Source organism: Podarcis bocagei, assembly GCF_964188305.1.
Source record: "Podarcis bocagei genome assembly, chromosome: 14".
Taxonomy (NCBI): Eukaryota; Metazoa; Chordata; class Lepidosauria; order Squamata; family Lacertidae; genus Podarcis; species Podarcis bocagei.
In genome coordinates, this window is record NC_138139.1 from 46,335,918 (window position 1) to 46,360,114 (window position 24,197).

The window sequence follows — 24,197 nt, forward strand, 5'->3', positions numbered from 1 at the left end:
TAGGCTCAGTCTGGCCCTAGCAACAAAACCAAAGTGAAATAGTATAGCTTCTTTCCTTTGGTTTCTCTAATAAGAGACATTTAATGCTCTTGTTTTGCAGCAGGAAGATTCCTTAGTAACTCCTTAGTAAAATTGAAACCACTGTTCCTGCTATATAATTGCTCAATCTACAAGATAACATTATGCACTTGGCAGTTTTTAAAAATCAATTAAATATCCTGATTTATATTGTGATGCAGGACCTCAGTTAGTTCTTCCCAAGCATGTGCTCCTTTTCTGTCCCCCAAAGTCACACTAAATAAATTAACATCAAAGTATCTCCCTTTAAAATAGGAAATAAATGCTTAAAGGTAGTTTGGGCAACTTTTGATAATGTGCCAGAATTGTATGACAAATTTCAGAAAGTGCAGATTCTACCATCAAAAATAGAGTATAGTTCTGTGGTAGGATTGTGGAAAGGTGCTTATGAAAAGGTACATATAATCTTCATGTAACATGAGTTTAAACACACACGTGTCCCTCTACTTCCAACTATGAATGCATAATAAACTTAAATACCTTTGCTTTTCAACTCTTTAAAGAGACATGAGCTGTGTAGCTTTGTGACTTCATCTTGGCTAGAGAGGCAAGGACATTCTGCTGGACTTCAGCATAATGCCAACTCCTCCCCCCTCCCCGTGACATACCAATAACCCTTGGACCAAACACTTTACAGGGAAGGCACTGGTGTAGATTTTAAGCATGTGCAGAACACAGCACAGCTGTGCAACTCATGACATCACACGAGCTAATTCCCACCTTCTACCCATAGCCAAGGACTGCTGAAAAAATGAAAGACTTCCAAGCCAAGGATACTGGAACAAGGAGTGCCTATTCCAAATATTCTATTTCAGAAGAAGGCTTGTGTATTAAGCTTTTCTTCAGCCTGCTTCCCAGCTGGGCAGTCTGAATAAAGGCAGGCACCACTTATGTTCTAAGACGTAAAAGAAATGAAATACAAAAAAAGAGGTGTGGGTAAGTAGTCCTTAGTAGGCTGTCCTTTTCGTTTAGTCACTGGGGGAAAAAGATGGCTCAACAAGTTCAAGGTTTCAGGCAAAACTCGGCCCTCATATTTAAAAAGGTGCTGCTGGCTCACTGTCCGCTAAGGAATGCCAAATGTCCTTTGGTGCATCTGTTGGCATAATGTCCTTTTTCACCACACTGGAGAGAAGACCAAAAAAATGAAGCTATTAAAATGCAGGAAGTTAAAAGCTTCAAATAAAAACATTAGCATGAATGCAAATGATAAGCACGAAACCTATCTTCCTAAAGTACTCCCAAGGTTGGAAGTCAATAGTTTATATATGACTGAAACTTTGAATTGGTGCCTTTCCCTGTGGTGCTGCTTTTGGAAGTGGTTGGTATCCCTGTTGAAAGCAGTGACAACAGAGTAAGATGCCAAATGTTAAACACCACTAAATTTAATCTATGGCTGTAAGTAATGTTCATTTGCAACCTCAGCTTGAATTTGGTACTGTTCAAAGCCACATCAGGTGACAAGTGGGCATGCCTTGGTCCAATCAGCCTGGCAAGGCAAATTAGGACCATCGGCCAGAGATTTGTCATTGCTAATATAGATAGAGGGGAATTCTTTACCCATCCTGTCACACACACTTTGGGAGACAGATGATTGTATCTGGGTAAGTTTTTTACTTGAGAACTATGGAATTCAACTTTGTTGCCTTCCATTGCAACAACTTCCAGAAGTGTAGTGATATTAACAAAGGTGTTTTCACAAAGGTGTAAGCAGGTACCCAAGACAGAGATGAGTTTCCTTATTCAATACCTATCCCTTGCTTTGCTGCTTAATACTCTTACATATTCCTTTTTAGATTATCCCTGCCATTAAAGGACTGTCTTATTAAACATTACAATAGAGTGCTTGGAGGTTTTAGGTGCTTATATGTAATAATGCAAAATAGTGCAAGTCCCTAAATCCCACTATTTTTCAAAGTTGGTTGAAACAACACTCTCCGCTTGGATGTATGAAAATAAAATGCAACTATGTTTATTTCACTTTCAAAACTTAGGATTTGGGGTGCAGAGTTTTAAGATTCCCCAGACAATCCTTTCCCCTACAACCTGTAGGCTTCAGCTTACCTTGTAACAGGTGACCTGTTCCAATGGGCGAGGACCCCTGTTCCCCATGCTGTTGTTTTGAGACTGCATAACTCCAATGACCTGTGGGGTCCTCTGTTGGTTGGGAGAAGAGTTCTGACTTGTTAATTGGATGAGGGATGATGACCTCTGTAGTGGTGGATTGTTATTTTGCTGAGAGGGGGAAAAGCAGCCCACACATTGATCAATTCAGAAAAAAGTACCATAGCCCTGAACCATGATTGAAATGCAACTACCCCCAAGTATGTTTCTTTTTGCCAAGGCTTCTACAAATGCAGTGTGTAACAGCCAACCTTCAGACAGCAAGAAATTCCCACAGTACCTGACTAGAGAATGGAACACCAATGGTGTATAAAAATATATACCCTTCAAATAAAAAAAGAAGTTCCTCACAATGGTACTTTGCGATTTCTATTCTCTGAAGGATATAAACTGTATGTTTGGTGTTCAACTATTTCAACAACCTTAACTCTCTGACATTCAGAAGATGTTGCAGAAGTCTGTAGATGTAACTGGGGTACTGCATACCTTTTGTTGTGGCTGTGTTGGTGGAGGCAGTGGTGGTTGCTCTGTGGTTCCCATGGGAAGTTCAAATCGAGGGCTAATTTAAAAAGAAAGTGTACATAAGGAAACATACAAAGATTAAATTGACCCTCAAACCACTGACATCTCCCCCTTACAGCTTCAGAGTTCATACCTGTCCTGAGCAACAGAAAATAATTCCTCTCCATGTTACATTTTGCTGCTTGAATACAGAAACTACAGCAATGAGAAAGTATTTTCTACATACAGCGCTAGTACAGGAAGGAGAAACAAATTCTCCCCAACCAAACCATTCAGAGGCTAGTAACCAACAACCAGAGCAGCTTGAGGAAGAGCCCACCCTCAAGGCTAAAGAAGCATGAGGTACTTTCTCCTCCAGCCAAATTTTTGGGAACAAGCCATACCCCATGCTGCTAGGGAAAGTCAAAACTCTGGGATACTGTCAACCTGACAATATCTTCCCATTTTCAAGTATGATAGCAAAACACCCTGAGCAAAACCTGAACTCTGTGCAAGCCTGCCTTATTGGGAAGCCACAAGCCTCAGTAGGTTAAGAAATATATTTGTGAAATGCAATAATCATTTCCCAAGACCATTTCACTTCCATGTGTTTTCTGACAGTGAAGGAGGGCCTCATCCTACACTGGATCTCCTCCCAGCTGCTCCAGAAGGCAGGCCCAAGCTTTGAGACCTTCAAGTGTCTAAGAGGCCCTTCCCATATGGATCGTATCTTAGCTCCAGAAAGCAGGGCATTGACGGGGCTCTGCAGAACTTTCTTTCCTCAACCTTTCCTAACTTTCTGGCTTCTAAATCTCCCATGTCTTTCTTACTACTATGGAGCTTATTCAGAAATGGGTTTAAAATGTTTTCTTCAATCCGAAAAAGAGTCCAGCACTTTCTCATCACTCATTTGAGGAATATTCTGACCACAGAACCAGCCTAAAAGATTTCCAGGATACATTTGAATGGCAGAGGGCATGGTGGATGAGCCCGTGACACTTGTGAATGAACCTGGGGCAACTTTCAAAGAAATAAATATATACCAGTGTATGATATAGAAGTTATGATGTATAAGGTTAAAGGGGAAACATAAAACAGCAGAAATAATCCTGAAGCATACTCACTGCATGAATTTGCAAGTGGGGCCCTCTGGACAGAAGCCTACCAGATAATTCACACATATAACACGTCGGGTATGTCTGTGCCTACAGAGGGGGCCTGCAATAAAAGATTTTATGGTTATATCTGTTACATGCAAACACAGGAAACATTCAGGGTACACAAGGCTTGCTGTATACGCACAAAGCTGAGCCAACCAAGGCTACCTGTGATTTCTGACCATTCAAGCTGCAAGGATTGTGCATTTTCAGAGACTTTCTCACTACCACAAATAGAAATTTCCTAGAAATGAAGACAAATTCTTAAGCAGCCAACTCTCATGCCAGACATCAGGGATGGGACTCTCCCAAGGTGCAAGGTGTTGCAGCTTGACATTATGGTTGCAAAGCAAATCTATGTTGGAAGTCAACACAGATGCAGGCTAGCAAGCTACACAGCCATCGGCAGAAATATGAGGTATACATACCGTGTTTACAAAAACCTCTGTCATACCAAGGGCAATCTTTGATCTTAGATTCTGGGTCAATGTGCAAAAATGGGCATTCCTTGTTGCTGCATTCCCCTGCAGTAGACAAACACTCACTTTACTGGACCAACCAAGAGAGAAAGAGCATTGTGCATCAGCATCAGGGTCAAACAGTTTTCCCAGAACAATGATACAGCATCAGGAAAAACTTGAATGCATATCTTTTGCTATTCACAAGAATCTTGGCTTTCAAGAATCTTGGCTTTCTTCTGGTAGTGTAAACCTTCTCTAGCCAGATAAATAAAGATTCTAAAAAGTTAAGCATAAAGTCATATTCAGAATGAAGACAATTTAAGGTTTTTACTTATGTTATACTAAATCACCTCCTGCCAACCTAGCAGTTCAAAAGCATGTCAAAATGCAAGTAGATAAATAGGTACCGCTCTGGCGGGAAGGTAAACGGCGTTTCCGTGCACTGCTCTGGTTCGCCAGAAGCGGCTTAGTCATGCTGGCCACATGACCCGGAAGCTGTACAGCAGCTCCCTCGGCCAATAAAGCAAGATTAGTGCCGCAACCCCAGAGTTGGCCACAACTAGACCTAATGGTCAGGGGTCCCTTTACCTTTACTAAATCACCACAAAGTTGGTGTCACTTAGATATTTTTTCACTTCAAGTGCAACCCAAAACAAATAAGGCATATAAAAATTATGAAATTCACAGCACGTTATGGACAGCACAGAATATCATGAAACAATGATAACTAAAAGTGCAAATTTTCAAACAGAACTACTCAATGTATGACCATATGCCCACACTCAAGGGTTATACACATATTTGATTATTTTGTCCTAGAAACACTTGGGAAGAGAAATTCTAAATTGCACCAGACAGCATAATAAAATACAGAATTTAATGTTCACTGCAAGTAAGTTTAGCTCAAAAACCAGCTCCTATTGGAGAGAACTGCAAGGTAACTTATCTCGTTCCCTTGTGTTACTGCCAATCCTAATACATGGCCCCAAAATGTGTGAAGCAGTATGATTTCACATGACCCAAACAACAACTCAAGGCTGATGTGTCTATGGAGACCTAGAACAGTACAGTATAGCAACCAAAATATGGAATTACAAATATAGTAAGAATTTACTTCTAAACCACTGGTTCTTGCCCAGGTGAGGGAACCAACCTTTAAATAAAAAACAATAGAAAAGCTATTGCTCAATAGGACAGGCCCACTAACCATTGGTTAGCAATGAACTGCCAGTTAGAAAGATTGCTCTGATTGAACAGTAGAGCAAAGCTTTTATAGAGTTCTACACACATAGCCATACATCATAAAACATTAAAGGATGTAAAATCTCAGGCTCCACTGTGTTAGCAACTTCCCCTCATTCAGCTTTTGCACTTTGACAACCAGGCCTTCAGAAAGGAACTATGACATTCCATTCCCACATGGCCTAGGAAAGCTTCAAGGAGATGCTAGTTTAACACTCCAGTGCCAACTTAAAACTGTCCTAGCAAAACATTCTGACTAGCTGGAAAAAAATACTCCAGGGTCAGATAAGCATGGAATGCAGTGATTCAGTGGTTTACACAATGTGGGAGATACGCATGAGTGTTACACAATGCAGGAACACCAGAATCGAATTATTCATTGGTACATTCTATATAGAGAATAAGTGCTATTGGATAAATACATAAAACAGCTACAGCAAAATCTGTATCAAGAATCTAATATCAAAATTTATACATCACAAAGTTGCAAATTTCTGTCATCAGTGGGTGGTGTTAGGCAAGCATCTCCTCGTGGAATTGTAATACAGTATTGACCTTACTTTATGGAGCTATTGTAAGGATTGCTGAGACAATATATGTGAAGTACCCTCAACATTTTAAAGTGCTTCATAAATGTCTATTTGTATTGAGTGACTTCTTCTGTACAAGGCAAGCCTTCACAGTACCAGTAAAACTCACGCAGATACCATATTTCCTCTTACCATATTTTGAGTAAAAATAACACTCTGGCATCTTAGTCATGTCATATTCATGCAAGAATTCACACTGGTCACCCTTCTTGCACAGCCCTCGTAGCCAGTGTTTGCAAACCACTGTCTTTTCGCCACTGATGTGCCGGAAGGGACACATTCCTCCTATTGTGCAGAAAACAAGAGATAAAAGAAATGCTCTTTAACACACACCCCATCTGAATTATGGGTAGAAAGCATCAAGGCAGGTCTTACATTTTTCCTTTAGGTCAAAGAAACATGTTTGGCTCACAGAGCATATTTGTTCATAGATAATATATGCAGAACTAACATAGTAGAAACAACTTCTCCCCTCATAGTCTTCTAGACAGATAGGATGACTAAGAGATGTCAAAATGAAAGGAGGGTCCATGAATAGAAAATCATGTCTTCTCAAAAAATCATAGGAGCTTGGAAACCACGAGATCCTAATGTATTATTTTTATTCTGATACCTGTTTGTAAGTCAATGGGGTCAAAAAAGTAGTTTTGTTGTACCAGGGACTGATACGTCTGCTTGGAGGCCCTTTAGTTCTACAAAGTTTTGTACATCTTATGTCCACATACCTAACAAGGCTTCCTTGTTTCTCTGTCAAGTGCTACATACACTGATGCAGTATATAAACAATAAAGACTAACTACTGATTCACAAAAAAGGACTGTGGTTTATTAATTGGCTTTGCTTCATCTTTTTCTAGCACAGCAATTTGCAGGTGTGGCTTACCTTTTCCACAGGCCGCTTTTAAAAAAAAGTCACAGACAGCTGCACCCGATTCTGTGGAAAAAGAGATTCACAATGAAGCTCCCTATATCCCACACCTCTGTAGTTTTAACAGTTGCATTAAAATGAAGACCGCTATACGAATTAATCACTCAAGTCTTCAGATGGAAATTTACCCAGTATCATCTAATGAATTTATGGCTGAGCACACATTTCATATTCTTTTTTTAAAGTCCATATTCAGACTGTCACAGCACTGACAGGAACTGCTGGGGCAACATACACAGTATTCCTGAGCCTCTCATAGCTATGTAACAAGTAGAAGTCCAGAAAATGTTTTCCTAGCATTTCTTCCCTTATCCGGAGAATGTTTTGGATAACTTGAAAGCCCACATGCACCATGAAGAGAAGTTTGTACTAAGCTGGCTTCCTATTTTGTTCACCCAAAGCTTGCCTGTTTTGAATTCTCTAAAGTGTTATATGAATGCTAGCCATTATTATTATGCTTCCTACTGTGGCTTTGGGGGCAAGTAAATAAGTTATTATTTTTGAAGGCATTTTTTGGTGCAGTTTTATGGAAAGTTTACAGCTGTTGACTATTTGACTTCTCAAATATCGTTTCAATCCTACAAAGCTGCATCTTTGCTTTTACTCGCTAGTCTACCACCATCATCAATTTATCAGTCAACAAGCCAAAATTAAAACCATACAATGCATCCTTTTATTAAGTACAGAGTAAAACACAAAGTATAACATAAGTGTGATTGATGGAGGGCACTATCAACAGCAACTAGTCATTTATTGATTGATTAAAAGATTTATATACAGCTATAGCATTAAAATAGCAAAGTGAATAACACACAAAAATTAGAATCGGAGACTCATCCACTAATTATGGAAATATGTAGTCTTAATTGCCTACGTAAGCCTGGTGGAACATTCTCAGCTGGTGTTTAAAAGTTGAAACAGAAAGCACCTGCTGAAGCTCTACTGGCAGAGTATTGCACAAGACCAATGACACTAAAGACCATAATTTGTGTCAATGTCAAATGAGCCTCACCAACTCAAGGGTAGGGCAGGCAGCTAACAACAGATGATCTGAAGGAATGAGCTGGGATATAAGTGCTGAAGGCACTCTGGATCTCAGTTCTTCAGGGCTTTGTAAATGTATACAAGGACAATGAACCTGGCTCAGTAGTAGATGGGCAGCCAACACAGATTTTTTAATAATGATGTTGCATGTTGTTGGCCAGGTGGTCCTGTCAGCTGCCTGGCCATTCTATTCTGCATCAGCTGGAGCATCTGGACAGACCCACCAAAAATACACTGCAGTAATCCAGTCTTGAGAGTACCGCCACATAGTTATGATGGCTACATGGAACCTCTGGAATCAAGAGTCAGCGTATCCCAGAGTCCTTTTCTACAGAATAGGAAGAGAAAGCTGTTGCCTTCATGCGCTACTGGAGGGTTTTCCAGTGGAATCTGGGTGGCTGCTATGGGAGGCAGGAAACCAGACTACACAGGACCTTTCACCTGCTCCAACAGGGCTCTTCCTAAATTAGGGTTTTAAGTAGGTTCAATTTTCCCCCTTTTAAATAAATTTGATTTGATTAATCCATCTGTCTTCTCTTCAGTGACTCACAAGGCAAACCTACACTGCCTTACTCAAAAATAAGCCCTGCCAAATTCAACAGGGCCTACTCCTTCAAGTAGAAGTTTCTTCTGGGGAGGGGAGTTATTCCAGAATGTGTTTTTGGGATCGTAAACCACACGACTGATATAATTTATTTGGATAACACTTAAATCCCAGAGACTCTGAAAGAAGCTTAAAAAACAAAGCAAAAACCCTCAAAACCTAGATGCAGCAGCAAAAATTATACATCCTCATGGAACACAGATTGCTCTGTCTCCCTTCCGTGACGTGTCCTGCAAGTTAACACCTCCCACGAAGGCCACTATTCAGTATATTGGGAATAATAATAATAATTGCAGTGTGTGCCTCTGCCTCCCTCTCCCTCCGTCTTCATTTCCACCGCGAAGAGCAGATGGGGGGTGGGGTGGGGTCTGGGTCTGGGTCTGCCTCTTCCTGCGCGGCCCTCCCTGACCTCCCTCCCTCCGCCGCCCCCTCGCGTACTGTCCATGCCCGGGAAGGGCAACGGCTGCGCCCCGAGCTGCTGCTCCACCGCGATCTCCAGGTCGAACTTGATGTGATCCACGCTGGCGATAAGTTCCTGCATGGCGGCGGCGACTGTGCGTTCGAGGAAAGCAAACTGGACAAGGAAGCGAAGTATCTCCGCTCCCCTCGAGGCGCTTCGGCTCTGAAGGAAAACTGAGGTAAAACCAAAGGGCGGGGCGAGTGAGGAACCTAACGCTTGTGTGCGCGCGCGAGTAAGAGGGACACCAGCTCCCTCCAATCCGAACGCGACGGGCCTTCGCGAGGGATGCTGGGAGCTGCGGGGCTTGCGCACGCGCACCCGCACGGCCCGCCTCCGCTCTCCGGCTCAGCCAATAAGACTAGGCCCCGCCCCTTCAGTTGGGTGGGCGAGGTTAAAGTCCCTCGCGCAGCCATGGTGCGTGTCTCTCTCGCTTTCCTCTTTCCGGCCCCGCCTCCCGGAAGCATTGTTATGGGGAGGGAAGAAGGAGGCGGAGGAAGAGCGAACCAATCGGCTCTCGCGCCGAGGTGGGCCTATCGCCTCAGCCCGAACGAGAAGCTCCGCCTACCACTTTCAGATGCCGAGGCGTGCGGGGAAGTCGGGAGTCGCGAGCGGGAGTTCTGGCCTCGCGCGTGGAGGGAACCGTGGCGGGTGAGTGGCGCCCCGTGTGCGCGTGCGCGCAATATAGAGGGGAGGAGGAGGAGGTGGTCGTGGCGCCTCATGGAGGCTCCTTCTGCCTCGGCCGTGTAAGGGGGTCCCAGAGTCGGCCTCAGCCAGCGCAGCACAGTGGCCAGGGGTGACGGGAATTGGAGTCCAGCAAAACTCATGGAGGGCCTCAGCTTTCCCATCCGAACCTGATCCTCACACTGCTCTTGAGTAGAGTAGTAGTAATAATAATAATAATAATAATAGTTTTATGATTTTAATTTTATTTCTTTACCGCTTTATGATTTTAAGAAAAATCTCAAAGCGGTTTACAGCATATTACATCAATAAAACATAAATAAAACACTCTGAAGAAAGTCAAATATAAGTATACAGTCAAATAAACATAACCTAAAATATTATCTTAAAGATCATATTTATAATCCGAACATTTGACTGGGTTGCCCCCATATAAAACATAATAAAACATAAAATACTGTATTTAAAACCTCCCCGATACAGGGCTGCCTTCAGAGGTCTTCTAAAGGCTGTGTAGTTCTTTATTTACTTGACATCTGATGGGAGACACCACTGCCTAGAAGTATCGAATGGGGGGCTTCTTCCCTCAGCCCTGAGAAGCTTCGTTCATTTGTTTTGTTAAATTTATGTGGCGCCTGGTTGTGAAAAAAAACGACAACACCATCGGAGCGGTTTACAAAAAGAGAAAACAGTAAAATGGAGGGGGGGAATGCAACCCTACTTTCAAAGTTTAAATGCTAGAGCTAGAATTCCTGACACCCGCAAAATTGTTGAGCTTTTTCCATCGTGTTGCCATGCACCCGAGTTTTCCCTGACATTTTGCCCCGGCGCCATTTTTTACACCCAAAGACAAGGACATGTCAGGAATTTTCCTGACATATGGCAAGCTTATTTCTAAGCACCTGGGTAGGCTTCTCTAATCAGGAATATTCTTTTCAGCAGGTGATGAAAAGAGCACAATGAAGACGCCTGCTTGATCTCCATAGGCAAGGAGTTCCAAAGTGCAGGTGCTGCCACACTAAAATATCAAGTTGTTACAGATATAGAATGGGTATTATGGTGGAACCTGCAGTATTGCCAATTCCACCCGTCAAAACAGTCAAGTGGATGCATTTAAAATAAGAAGCTTTGTTTGAAATGTTTCCACACAACCTTTCACCAAAACAGATTTCAGAGCAGCATATAATAGTATAGGTAAAGTGTTGAATGCAGCTGAGTTTTACTCAAAACAGACCCATTTAAATTAATGGGCCTCAGTTTGTTTATTTATTTTTTTACAATCAATATAATGCAAAGTACGGATTGAAAAATCAACCTAAAAGCAGGAGCAAGCTAACATGCAAAGTACAATAAACTCAAAATTTTAAATTACTTAAAGTGTCTAACTAAGGCTGCAGTCCTGTACCTATGGCTAACTTACCCGTTGAACTCAAGAGGCCCATCGGGAACCTGTGGTCCTCCAGACGTTACTGGACTGCAAACTCCCAACATTCCTAGCAGTAGGCCTTGCTGGCTGATGGGACTTTGGAGTCCAACAACATCTAGGGAGCCCCAGGCTCTCCATCTCTGATGTGATACAACAATTTGATCGGTGCTGTGTTTACTTTTTATGATCTTGTTTTAATTTTGATGTATCATTGTTTTAATGTTTAACAGAAGCCACTGCAGGTTTGTTTATTTTTTATTTTTGAAAAAAATCAAGGATATAGATATATAAATGTTTTGGATTTGGATTCTAGGAGATGGCCGTCTAATTGGAGAACCAGGTGACGAAAGCGGGTACCACAATGGCTTTGCAGCTGATATACCATTGCTTCCCTGCAGGACTTTTCACTGTGAGAGGTTCTTTCTATCCTTGGCTGTGTTCTACTTCCAGATTGAGGTCCATTTCAAAGAAACATTTGGCAGGGCCTAGAAATGCACATCATCTCAGATTTCTGGCCTTGAGACCTTTTAGTTCATCCCCAGTGGTCTACAAGTTACACAGGAGAGATCCGAAAGAGACACACTCTGCCGCCACCCTTGAAGCAGCCAGCAATGAAGAAGAGAAATTTGATGACGACGAAGGCTTTGGGTTGTTGTCTCAAAAATTTTCTTCTAGACAATTTTTTCACAAAGCTTCTGAAGAATTTCACGATTTGCAACTCAAAAGCCAAGTGGAGGAAGAGGAAGAATTGGAACCAAAACCCAGACAAGGTCCCAGGAACACTCCATATTGGTATTTCTTGAAGTGCAAGGCATTGATAAAAGAAGGCAAGGTCATTATCTCAGCTGTCTTCATTGCAAGAGTATTGAATAGACTTGCATAGCTAGTGAAAGGCCATTGCCCAGTGCTAAAATAGAGCACCTGCCAGGGACTCTGGGATGCCACTGCTAGTCAGTGTAGTAGACAATATTGGGCTGGATCAGGGTTAAGGAGCCTTCAGTCCGCAGTCCTAATATTGGCCAAGCCCATACCCAACACCATATCATTGACATCAGCAAAACCCTGTGCACAGTGCTTTGCAAGCCTCAACGACCAGCTGATCCTCAGGGCTTGTGAAGCAAGGTGTCAAACCATACTGACAAAAATGGGTCATCCAATGCCACTGTGATGCCCACCTGTCACACATGGCCCGTAGAGGTGGGGTCAGTAGACAGGGCTTCTGCCTGCACCTCCCAATTCCTGAGCTAGATGAGCAGTGTGATCTTGTGCAGCCGTCTTCAACCTATTCCGACCTGGAACCTGCCCATGTTTAATCCAAAGATACACATTAAAATGCCAATGGGGACTGTTCCCGTGGAAGGGTTGCCCATAAGGGAATTTGGTCTTTGGGCTGAGAAAGCTTCCTCAGGCCCTGCAGTAGCAACAGTTCCTGCTGTGTCCTCACAGTTGTCCTCTCTTAACTGTAGCTGGCAGAGGCTTTGAACCTGTTCGAGGTACAAATGCTGAAGGAGGAACGTGTTCGGCCAGAAGAAAGCAACTACACTGTCCTGATCGGTGGTTGTGGCAGAGCTGGCTATGTGAAGAAGGCATTCAAGCTCTATAACGATGTAAGTACTCAGGTTTCGTTCACATAAGGAAGAGAGTTGCTGCCAAAAAACCAAGCCAGGGGTAGTTTTTGTAACACCACCCAGTGTGGCTGGTGCTGATGGGCGTAGGCATCCAATGCCATCTGGAGTTCTCCAGGTTCCCCATCTCTGAACTAGGGAACTCTTGTTGCCAGAGAAGAAATGAAAGACAAATGTTCCTGCAAAGTGCTATTGAGAAGGTTTGGGGGCATCTTTCATTCAGGTGGAGAAAGGTGCATCCATCTCACCTGCTGCTTTTGAGCTGTGTCGTGTCATCCCTCCACCACACCCCTTGTGGCCTTGTGGATGTTGTTGGACTCCAACTCCCATCAGTCCCAGCCAGCATGACAAGTATGATAAGGAATGATGGGAGCTGGAGTCCAGCAACAGATGGAGAGCCACAGGTTCCCCAGCCTTGTTCTAGTGAGCTAAGTCAAAAGCAGATCTCGCCTTCCATTGGTTCATTCAACAGGCATCCCATTAGCCAGCATCCTGGTATGTGTTTTTGTGCAAAGTTTCTAAACTGACAAGAAAACGCAAATTCATGGCCTACAATGCATCAAATTAAAAAAAAATCAGCAAGTTTGCCTGGGATTTCCCTCTGATTCTTTGCAGTAGGAATCACATAGCCATGTGGAATTTTCATTTTATTTTAATTCTATAGCACGATGAACAGCATATGGCAGAGGAAACACAAGGACTGTGAAGGTATTCGCAGTGACTCTTGCAATTAGTTAATATGACGGGTGGGCCGACATACCTTGCAGAGTTTATTACTTTATTTTCTTAATTTAAATCCCCATAATCGAATCCCCATCACATCCTCCCATCTTAATAGCGACTCTGGCATCGATTGCTTGGAAGTATGGCTCTCAGCGCTTCCTGCTGGAAGTCTGTGACACTTGCAATATTTTCTTTAAAAGTTTTCCATTCAATATACAAGTCCTCTCTTGTCTAATTGGGATTTGCATAATTGACTCCTGTGCATTACGATACTTTCGCAGAGTATCTGTTCTATTCCTGATACCGCATAATTGTTTGAGTATTTTTATGAAGCGTATCTATTGCTGTTTTCTTGGGAGGCAGATGAAGAAGCGAGCCTTGACTCCTACTGACGCCACGTACACAGCCCTGTTTAACGCCTGTGCAGAGTCACCCTGGAAGGACTCGGGCCTGCAACATGCGCTTAAGCTACGGCAGCAACTACTGAACAAAAACATTGAGCTCAACTTAGTCACGTACCATTCTCTGTTGAAAGTGTGTTCCCGCTGTGCAGATCTCCGGCTGTGCTTTGACATATTGAAGGTAAAGAAGCTTCTGGTATAAAATTTGGGTTGTTTTAATCTGTGTGTGTGGTTTTCTATGCAAGTTCCTTTTGGAACTGTGTAGCAGAAAGTGGCATATATTATACTCAAGGAAATAAACTCCATGAGCTTGTAGTAAAGGCCCATCCAACGCTTTCAAACAAACAACATGGGGTGGGGAGACTGCAAAATGTAAACAGTGCACAGGATTGTGAAATGTTGCAGGGTGTGGGAATGAAAGTGTTGGCTTAAGACAAAGTTGTTACTTCTGTTTCCAGGTTTTCATAATGCTTTCCAAATACTTAAAATGATTTGCATAGAATCATAGAATTGTAGAGCTGGAAGGGACCCAAGGGCCATCTAGTTCAATCTCTTGCAATGCGGGAATCACAGCTGAATAATCCCTGGCAGGTGGCCATCTAACCTCTGCTTAAAAACCTCCAATGAAAGGAGTACTGTCCATTCTACCATCAAACAGCTGAAATATGCTTAGTCAGAATCTCATTTTTTGGTCATTTGAATCCATTGGTCCGGGTCCTACCCTCTGGAGCAGCAGAGAAAGCTCCACCATCCATGTGACAGCCCTTGAAATAGATAGCTATTTTATCTCCTCTCAGTTTCCTCATTACCATACTAAACATACCCAAGTCCCTCAACCGTTCCTCATGGGGCTTGCTTTCCAGGTCCTTGACAATATTGGTTAGCCTCCTCTGCACATGTTCCACCATCAATATCCTTCTTAAACTGTGGTGCCCAGAACTGGACACAGTACTCCAGGAGGGGTCTGACCCAAGCAGAATAGCATGATACTGTTATTTCCTGTGTATTAGCTTTTTTTTTTTTTTTTTTTTTTGCTGGTGCATCACACTGTTGACTCCTGTTAAACTTGTGGTCTGCTAAAACTCCTAGATCCTTTTCACATGTACAACTGGCAAGCCAGGTGTCTCCCATCTTATATTTGTGCATCTGGTTATTTGTGCCTGAGTGCAGAATCTTACGTGTATCTCTGTTGAAATCCATTTTGTTAGTTTGGGGCCAGTTCTCCAATCTATTAGAATCAGGATTCAAGGTGACTTTATCGTCTGAGGTATTAGCTAACCCTCCTGGTTTGGTGTCATCTGCAAACCATCATTTTAACCAAGATACGCTATCTGAACATTAGGTTTTGTAACAAATTTCTGATTTCCCATAAAATTCCACCCCCACTCCTCACAAATTGGTAAATCGGCAGAGATTCTGTTGCTTTTAGTGGGTTCCTTTTTTGTAAACACGTCCATCTCCTGCTGATTTTTGGTCTGGTTTGGAACAGAGAGGCATCTAAATCCAGCTAAAAACTCCTGTTTGCCAACAAGTTAGAATGTGGAATAATGAAAGTATTGTTTCTAATCTTAAAGATAATTAGACAGTGCATGACATTTAGTTTCTTGCAGTACAAGGTTGAAATTAGCTTTCTCAACTGACATCAGCAATAGTATTTGTGAACCCAGTATTGATGGACATTTGTACCTTGGTTAATTTAATTTGAAAGTGTCACTTTTGGCCTTCTTAGACTTTCCTGAATCTTTTTATTATTATTATTATCTGAGAGAGAGAGAGAGATGTTTTCCATTTGAGCTACAAAAGAGCAAATGTTTGATTAGAGATTTCTATTGTGGAATAAGTGTGAAATTACTGTATTCATCCCCCCTTTTTTTTAATTAAGGAAATCGTCCACAAAGGCCATACAGTCACCACAGAGACTTTCAACTTCCTGCTTATGGGGTGCATAAAAGACAAAGAGAATGGGTTTCGCTATGCCTTGCAGGTCTGTATGTTCCTTTCCTCTTTACAGCTGAACAAACCAACAAAGAGCTTAAAGCTTGCATTCACTCTGACCGGTTTTCTTAAGCGATTGATTCTTCTGGTTGTGATCCTTAAATTTCCATGTATCTTATAGAACTAGGGAGCTATATACATCTTAGATTATTTTTATTGCTAAATTTGTATCCCACCCTTCCTCCCAAAGGAACCCACGGCAGTAGACAGTAAAATGTTAAAACCATATAATTTAAAATCAAATAAAAACCATATTTAAAACAATTAAACACCATCTCATTTTTTTTGAAAGCATCATGCTAATGATTGTGAAGTTGTGCTGTCAGTTCTGAGTTGCTTTTTAAAAAGACAAGAGAGAATGTGTTCCTCTTTCGTTAATCACCATTATGTCATTTGCAGTTACTTAGCATGATTGTTAAAACATTTGCCTTCAGAACACAACATGTACCTTGGAGGTGGGCAGGAGATAGGATCCAGCCTGCAGACCTGATTCTGAGCTACCCCCGCAGGCTACTTTGTTTATTGCTCACAGTTTGTTTGGAGCTAAACAAACCACGGGCCCCATTTCAGACATAACCCAGTGCCAGGAATCGTGGTCTATTTCTCCTGCGTGCTGTGAGGGAGGAGCAACATGGATGAGATTGGTGCTTTCACAGTATACACTGTTTTACGGTGATGTGCAAACTGAGCTACTAAGTGGCTTTGGAGACAACTGCTGTCTTCCAGGCTCCAATCCCAAGAAGCAAATTCCTCTGAATACTGAGGCTTACTGCCGAGTGAACACATTTAGGATCAACTTGTCTGTTTCCCATTAGTGTAAGAACTGTAATTATATGGATCACCTGGGGTACATTTCTCTTTTCTCTGCCCTGACTTTCCTTTCCAAAAACAGGTTTGGCAGCAGATGCTTAAACTGAACTTAAAACCCGACAGTTACAGCTACAACTTGATGCTCGGTGCTGCCAGAGACTGCGGCCTTGGTGACTCCCGTGTAGCTTCCAATTTGTTGCTAGGAACTTTCGAGGAAAGCCCAGCTATCCTGAGACTGGAAGCTGGTAAGCAACACCGGAAGGCGAAGGGTCGGCGAGGAAAGGAAGTAGATGCTGGAGCTGCAATGCAGTTCGATGTGGAGATGTTGGAAAAATGTGTGTTCCTGGAGGACAGAACACCTGAGCAGCAAGTCTATAGCCAAAAAAGCAAAAGCAAAAATGACAATAGTGCAAAGGCAGAGACTGGCGATATCTCTACTTTGCCAGATTCTGCTGCACCCAGGGACTTGGGGATCTTTGATAAAAAACAGGTGGCTCCAGATGTGGCCGAAGCAAACAGTCTGTGTTTTTCCAAAGCCTCCTTCAACTTCCCCAACTTGTTGGACTCGCAGCCGCCCAACGAAAATGTGATCTCCTTAGGGACAGTGGCAACCCCCTCCGATAGACTGGCACTCATTGGGGACATGGAGGGTTTCTTAAAGAGAATGAAGAAAGATGGTGCCGCGTCCAGTATCAAAACTTTCACACTGCTAGCTGAGCTGGTGCAGCCCAACAGCCAGTCAGAGTCTTCCTTGTTGACGGTGATGGAGGAGCACAATGTGAAACCAGATATAACTTTTTTTAATACCTTGGTGAGGAAGAAGAGCAAAGGAGGAGATCTGGAAGGAGCAAAGGTAAGATCACGGGCATATGAGTGTGTGTGGGTCAGGGGTGGACAGTCTTCAGGCTTGCAGGAACTGCTGTTTTTTTACCAAAACCTGATACATTTTCTGCCCACCCACTGGTGTAGGCCATAACCTTTTGGAGAACAGTGATGACTAAGAAGTACAGCTACTTTGCATGCAAAAAGTCCCAGGATCAATCCCTAGCATTTCCAGGTAGGACTGGGACAGAACCTTGTCTGAAATCCGGTCGGTGTAGGAGCCAGTATTGAGCTTAATTGGCCAATGGTCTGACTGAATGTAAGGCAGCTTCCAATGTTCAATTAGCTTCATTTGTACACATTGCACCTCCTCTCAGCATGAACCTTAACAGGTAATCTAGACAGCTGTTCTCAAATGCCTTTGTATATTACAGAGCCTGCTGCCCCTAGTGCTGAAGGAGGGACTTTCTCCCAATCTACAGACGTTTTGCAACTTGGCAATAGCCTGCCGCAAAAAAGAGGATGGACTGCAGTTACTCTCAGACATGAAGGTACAGAAAACTCAAGCTTTTGAGGCTGTTTTGCATGCAGCAGACCTGGTGGTTTTGATGGCTACATGTTAGTGAGGAGTTCTGTTAACATAAGGGGATCTTGTCTTTCAGCCGTCCCACTAGCTCCTGTAAGTGGCCATTGCAATCAGTTGTATAGTGTGCAAATCCCCATCTCCCCGGCTTTGGGAGCAGTAATCTTGTTATACTGTGAGACTCCTAGATGTGTGTGTAAGGACTTCAGAATTACCTTTGTCTGACAGTTTGGGGCTGTGTTTTTCAGCGTTCTGGAATAAACCCCAATGTACAGATCTATGGTGCGCTTGTAACTGCAGCTGTGAAGAGACTGGACTACGCCTACCTCACAGAGATCCTTGCAGATATGAGTAGAAACCATGTTCCTCCAAATGAAGTTGTCCTACGCCAGCTGGAGTTTGCAGCCCAGTATCCTCCTAACTTTGATAGGGTGAGGTAACCTTTTGTTTTTTGCAGAAGCTGATTTATACTCGAGAGAATTAAGACCACATATTATATGCACAGTTCTTTGAACACCCTTGCAGTTCTGTGTCCTCTGCACATTTACCCAGATTGCACCCAGTTAAGTGTGGATCAGCCTTCTCCCAAAATATTCCTTTCCAGATATTTGCAATCAAACTCTCATCAGCCCCAGCCAGCATACCGTATTTTTCACACCATAGGACGCACCGGACAATAGGACACACCTTGTTTTAGAGGGGGGAGAACAAGAAAAAAAATTTCTCTCCGTCTCTGCCCAGCGCCCCTTCAGCAAAGCGGCAGGAGGCGCTGTGTAGAGAGGGGGAGAATTTCCCTCCTCTTGTTTTCCCCCTCTAAAACAAGGTGCTGTTTAAGGTGCGTTCAGACGCCTTCAGGCGGCTACCTTGGAAGCCTGGAGAGCGAGAGGGGTCGGTGCACACCAACCCCTCTCACTCTCCAGGCTTCAGGTTCCTTTCGACCTGCTCTTTGGGGCTGGCGGGGGGAAGCCCACCACCAGCCCCAAAGAGCAGGTCGGGGAGCAGCGCAAAGGCGCGCAGCTATAGAGGCTCCTGCCATAGCTGCATGTCACCTCTCCAGCAGGGAGAGGGTCGCGGGGGGCTTCTTTAGCCCCAAGTGCGCTCTCCCAGCTGGAGAGGTGGCGCGCGGCTATAGAGGCTCCTGCCATAGCCGCGCGCCAACTCTCCAGCTGGCAGAGGGTCGCGGGGCTATGCTGTCGTCGCTCCATAGGATGCACACACATTCCCCCTTCATTTTTGAAGGGGAAAAGGTGCGTCCTATGGTGCGAAAAATACGGTAATTTAGTAGTCAGGGATAATGGTTGGGCACCAGGTTGAGGAAGAAAAATGTATAGGATTGCTAAGTGACCGCAAGTATACTGTATCTAAAGAAAGGCCATTATACCAGCATCTACTTAATTGGATAAAGGTCGTCTCCATACAAGTTCTGAAGTGTGTCTTGCACCAATGGTATTAATTTCAGTTGACAGTTGAAAATGTACTATTTACCCAGACCATGGGACAAGGTGAGAGGTTAGATGAGCCAGTGTGGTGTAGTGGTTAAGAGCGGTAGTCTCGTAATCTGGGGAACCGGGTTCGCGTCTCCGCTCCCCCACATGCAGCTGCTGGGTGACCTTGGGCTAGTCACACTTCTTTGAAGTCTCTCAGCCCCACTCACCTCACAGAGTGTTTGTTGTGGGGGAGGAAGGGAAAAGGAGATTGTTAGCTGCTTTGAGACTCCTTAAAGGGAGTGAAAGGCGGGATATCAAATCCAAACTCCTCCTCCTCCTCCTCCTCTTCTTCTTCATTGCATGTTTTAATTCAACACTGATACTGTGTGTTTTCTGCAGAAATGTTTATACACCATTGGGTTGTATTCAGTGATATTCCTACGCATTGAAATCTATGGAGATGACTTGTTCACTGATTTTAATGGGTATGGGCAACATTAGCTACAGCCCTCTAATTTGTTTAATGCTATGAATTACTGCCCTAGGGCTGTTTGATGAAACGTGAGAAATCCAATAGTTTCCAGTTTATCTCACCTGTGCTCTTTAAGAGACTACCAAACACAACTGGTAGCAGCCAGACCTGGTAACACTTCTAGATCCCATTGATTCCAGCAGAAGAGAGTTTAAGCACTTACTTCCCTCTACAGAAACTTTTTAATACCAGCACACTCCTCCACAACTTCCAAATAAAAGCACCAAAAGATTATGTAAGCTCCTGGCAAGTCTAAGAAGCAGTTTCTCACTTCTTAGAGTAGAACTAATCTTCTCTTGCTATTACAGTGTGTTAATTCTCTCCTCCTTTTCCTCTTGCAGTACAAAACAAAGGACTATTACCTGGAGAAAATTAATGGCTTTCGATCCTACTACTTCCGCTGGCTGAAGTGGATGGAGGCAGAAGAAACACCACACCCTTGGGCAAAATACAGAACTCCTAAGCAGCCAGAAAACAAACATAATACAGAAGATGCAGAAAACTACAGCAGCCAGAGGAGGTGGTAGAAAAATAAAACCAATGCTAATACTCCATAGTGGTGTTGGAAAGTTCCTTTTGCCTTCATTTTGTGCCAGCATTCTTGTCCACATTGGCTTTAGAATTTTTTTTTACAAAAAAAGGGAGTGAATATTGCTACTCAGACACAAGCCCTGCTATGTTCAGTGGGATTTACTGCCAAGGAGGTTTTTATAGCAGTTGTGGGGAACCCTTAGCTCTTCAGATATCGAACTTCAACTGCCATAATCCCTGGCTAATAGTGGAATATTTGGAATGGCAAAGGTTTTCCCTTCCTGATTTATAGGGTTGCGACAAAAATGAAGACCTCACACATTGCAGTATGAACTGTTGTAATAAAGGGTCCCTCTTGATAAAGTTATTTTTTTGTATTTTCTGCTCTTAATGAGACTTAGGGCTTTTTTCCTTTAGTTCCAGAAGGGTGCCCACCCCCCATTTTCATGCAAGTATGGAATTTTATATTGGATGCAAAATTTTGTTTCCTTAAGTTACCTTGGTTTTCATTATTAAAACACAAGTTTATAGGGTGTGAGATTTTAAATATAAGCCTGAAGGCATAGGCAATTCCTATACAAGTCTTGGTGCACAGGTAAACGGAAAGCTTGAGTTTTATTGGGTATTTGAGAAAGAGGGGGATTGTACCTCCTCTAACAAGCAGCAGTTTAGCAAACTTACACAGGTCCTTTGTCCCACTTTATTGCTAATTGGCAGGCCTTCTGGGGAAGTATAACATATTTAAAGCCACCCTTACTTCCTCTCCCACCCAATATAAGTAAGGTGATGTAAGTAGTTATTTATGTATATATTGCCCTTGTCTCCATGCATAAGAAATAAGCCCTCCATTGTTTCGTTTCTTTAATGGATTGATGCATAATCTGAATTAACTCATGTCTACCAATCCAATATTACTAAGCATAATTATTAAACAACTTTATCCCCATGTTTCCAAATTATCCCTGGAAAAAGGAGGGTCCAGTTTCATTTATGTTCTTTATTAGGAAAGCAAATTCATAAAGGTAACAGTAGCAGCACAGAATTAAACAAACCACCTTGAGGCAATAGGCAAGACTTTATTTTAAAATAAAGTAGTTATACAAGACATTAATACTACTGCATTTACAATTCAGGTTGTTGGAGATCCACTCACCGCCGGGTCTTACGACAAACAAATTACGGTTCTTATTAACAGTCATTGACGATGAACCAGCCATTTAAGAACTCCTCAAAAGGGAAGGGTAACTTTTAAAAAGGGGAAAGGGGATTTCATCCAGAGCAGCCTCTGCACCCACAGTGAGTGCACTCAATTATTCTTCCCTGTAGAATGAAATCAGCATGTTAGTCACAGCAGACCCCTGAGCACACAGTAGAGCAAGAAAAAAAGGAAATTTTGCTGGTTAGGAAAGCTTACAGGATTGCAACAAATGAGAATAGATACACTGTTTCCTACTGCCTTTCATACTACTGTTGCGGGGTGGAGCACTTATTACAAGAACCAAATTTTTAAAAAGATAGGAGTCTCTCAAAACTGCAAGTACAGTCTTATAACTTGCTTGTTTTTAAAAGACCCTTAAGATGTCAGAGTGCTAGAAAAGCCAGGAAATGAGACTGCAAATCTTTTTACAGCCTTTCTTTGATTTACAGAAGTTTTAGAGTAAGAGACACACACTGATACGATGGGTGGTCAGTTTCGAAGCAACATTTTTGGTGGAACCGCAAGAGATGGTGGTGGTTAATTATTATTATTAGTTGAATTTATATACCGCCCTATACTCAGAGGTCTCAGAGCGGTTCACAGAAAAGATCAATGTAAAAAATTAATAATAATTCAATCAATCTGTATACCCATAGATCTCCGAGCGGCTCACAACTTAACAGGATGAGGTTGTTCATCCAGTCCTACTAAGTTGAATGGCAAACTGTCCCCAAGGAGAAAGTTCAGAGACAGACAAGGTCTCTAGCAAGAGGAGTAACAAACACTTGCCTTTCACGTGGTTTGGATTTCCAGGGGTCACACTGCTACTTATTTGCATGAATCAGGTTTGGGGGGGGGGGGGATGCACAAAAAGGCAAAAGAAATGGGACACACAAAGAATTGTAATGACCCAGGGGGCTTATTGAAAACAACATTCTTACCACTTCCAGCTTGCTTTTGGGCACTCTGCAGATGCAGTTGGTTCCAAAGTTGGTATCTCGGGTCTGGATGCAGCGCAAACAGCAGAGATTTTCGTAACCTTGTTTCTTCCACTTTGCAATTAAGTTTTTGTCTGCATATCCTTCTTTAATGCAATACTCATACAGCTCTGTGCAGGAGAGAGGATGGGATAATTAGAAAGCTCAGTAGTGGCAAACAAAAATGACTGTACCCCTTTGGCAGAATTTGCTCACACCTACATTCTAAAAGGGACGCGGGTGGCGCTGTGGGTTAAATCACAGAGCCTAGGACATGCCGATCAGAAGGTCGGTGGTTCAAATCCCCGCAACGGGGTGAGCTCCCGTTGCTCGGTCCCTGCTCCTGCCAACCTAACAGTTCGAAAGCACGTCAAAGTGCAAGTAGATAAATAGGTACCGCTCTGGCGGGAAGGTAAACGGCGTTTCTGTGTGCTGCTCTGGTTCGCCAGAAGCGGCTTAGTCATGCTGGCCACATGACCCGGAAGCTGTCTGCGGACAAACGCCGGCTCCCTCGACCTATAGAGCAAGATGAGCGCGCAACCCCAGAGTCGGTCACGAGTGGACCTAATGGTCAGGGGTCCCTTTACCTTTACCTTGCATTCTAAAAAGGTTAGTATTTCTTTTTCCATTTGACAGACTGGCTCAAGCAGATTTCACAGCCATACTGAACAAAACATTTTCCCCTAAAAGATCAAAGACAGCTGTGTTACCTCTACTGATGGCTTTTCTCTTATAGAAGAGATCAAAAATGTAACGTGTTTTCTGGTGGTGAATTCTGAAGATAGGCCAGAGAGATTCTACTTTCCTCTTCCCTTCATGCGGTTCAGTCTCAGCTGAAGAAAAGTGGGGAAAAGGGCAGAAAACATGTTAATTTTGCCAGCTAATTCAAATGTTCATTACGTCTCCATTATTTCATGTTGCTAAAAACAAGGAAGAAATCCTATAATATTCTGATAAATAGGATGTGAGAATTCATTGGAGAATATATGCTATAGTTTTCTATTCTCATGTAGTTTTGCAAGCTGAACCAACAAATGTTTTCAGTCATCACATTTAACCTGCAGTATCTAAAGGTGATTTGTACTTGGATCACTACCCATGCAGTAATTTTCTAAGTTCTTAGCCAGAACTGTTCCCATTCCCGATACCATTTTAATTGATGCAAGATTAACAAAGATGAATCATCTCTGTGAACGTGAGTGCTACCTTTTAAATCCACAGTCCAATCTAGAACAGAATTCAAGGAATGTAAACTCTGTTTCTGTCTTTTGGTTTTTATTT

The 24,197-nt window shown here is 42.8% G+C and overlaps 3 protein-coding genes across 7 annotated transcripts in view; 1 reads left to right on the forward strand and 2 right to left on the reverse strand.

Moving 5' to 3' along the window:
• Positions 1–852: 852 nt before the first annotated feature.
• Positions 853–9,299, reverse strand: CPSF4 (cleavage and polyadenylation specific factor 4). The gene is made up of 8 exons (XM_081169736.1): positions 9,164–9,299; positions 7,033–7,083; positions 6,283–6,435; positions 4,286–4,381; positions 3,825–3,918; positions 2,686–2,758; positions 2,140–2,310; positions 853–1,200 (listed from the first exon to the last, which is right to left on the reverse strand). The coding sequence occupies exons 1-8, from the start codon at positions 9,264–9,266 to the stop codon at positions 1,132–1,134; spliced, it is 810 nt and encodes a 269-aa protein (XP_081025862.1). The 5' UTR covers positions 9,267–9,299; the 3' UTR covers positions 853–1,131.
• PTCD1 (pentatricopeptide repeat domain 1) lies at positions 9,251–20,762 on the forward strand. Of its 5 annotated transcripts, none has more exons than XM_081169502.1 (9): positions 9,251–9,363; positions 11,606–12,124; positions 12,759–12,899; positions 14,004–14,222; positions 15,924–16,025; positions 16,929–17,699; positions 18,103–18,219; positions 18,500–18,682; positions 20,552–20,762. In XM_081169502.1, the coding sequence occupies exons 2-9, from the start codon at positions 11,654–11,656 to the stop codon at positions 20,735–20,737; spliced, it is 2,190 nt and encodes a 729-aa protein (XP_081025628.1). In that variant the 5' UTR covers positions 9,251–9,363; positions 11,606–11,653; the 3' UTR covers positions 20,738–20,762. The 5 variants fall into 5 exon arrangements, with proteins under 5 accessions (XP_081025628.1, XP_081025624.1, XP_081025627.1 ...); XM_081169498.1 differs by lacking the exon at positions 9,251–9,363 and adding an exon at positions 9,706–9,833; XM_081169501.1 differs by lacking the exon at positions 9,251–9,363 and adding an exon at positions 9,841–9,928.
• Positions 20,763–21,797: 1,035 nt separating this feature from the next.
• Positions 21,798–24,197, reverse strand: part of BUD31 (BUD31 homolog) — an 83,253-nt gene continuing 80,853 nt past the window's right edge. Inside the window, exons 4-6 of the mRNA XM_081169794.1 lie at positions 23,627–23,749; positions 22,881–23,047; positions 21,798–22,061 (exon numbers count right to left, since the gene is read on the reverse strand). Coding sequence (XP_081025920.1) covers positions 22,011–22,061; positions 22,881–23,047; positions 23,627–23,749 — 341 coding nt within the window. The 3' untranslated portion in view covers positions 21,798–22,010. The remainder of the gene's footprint in view (positions 22,062–22,880; positions 23,048–23,626; positions 23,750–24,197) is intronic.

Bases quoted from the DNA above. Each gene is read 5' to 3' on its own strand.
- PTCD1 (XM_081169502.1), top strand. From the start codon at position 11,654: ATGGCTTTGCAGCTGATATACCATTGCTTCCCTGCAGGACTTTTCACT. The intron at 14,223-15,923 runs GTAAAGAAGCTT...TTTTTAATTAAG, and splicing joins TGTGCTTTGACATATTGAAG to GAAATCGTCCACAAAGGCCA. The intron at 17,700-18,102 runs GTAAGATCACGG...TGTATATTACAG, and splicing joins GAGATCTGGAAGGAGCAAAG to AGCCTGCTGCCCCTAGTGCT.
- CPSF4 (XM_081169736.1), bottom strand. From the start codon at position 9,266: ATGCAGGAACTTATCGCCAGCGTGGATCACATCAAGTTCGACCTGGAG. The intron at 2,311-2,685 runs GTATGCAGTACC...TCCCCCTCTCAG, and splicing joins CAACACAGCCACAACAAAAG to CAAAATAACAATCCACCACT. The intron at 1,201-2,139 runs GTAAGCTGAAGC...TCTTCTCTCCAG, and splicing joins AACAGGTCACCTGTTACAAG to TGTGGTGAAAAAGGACATTA.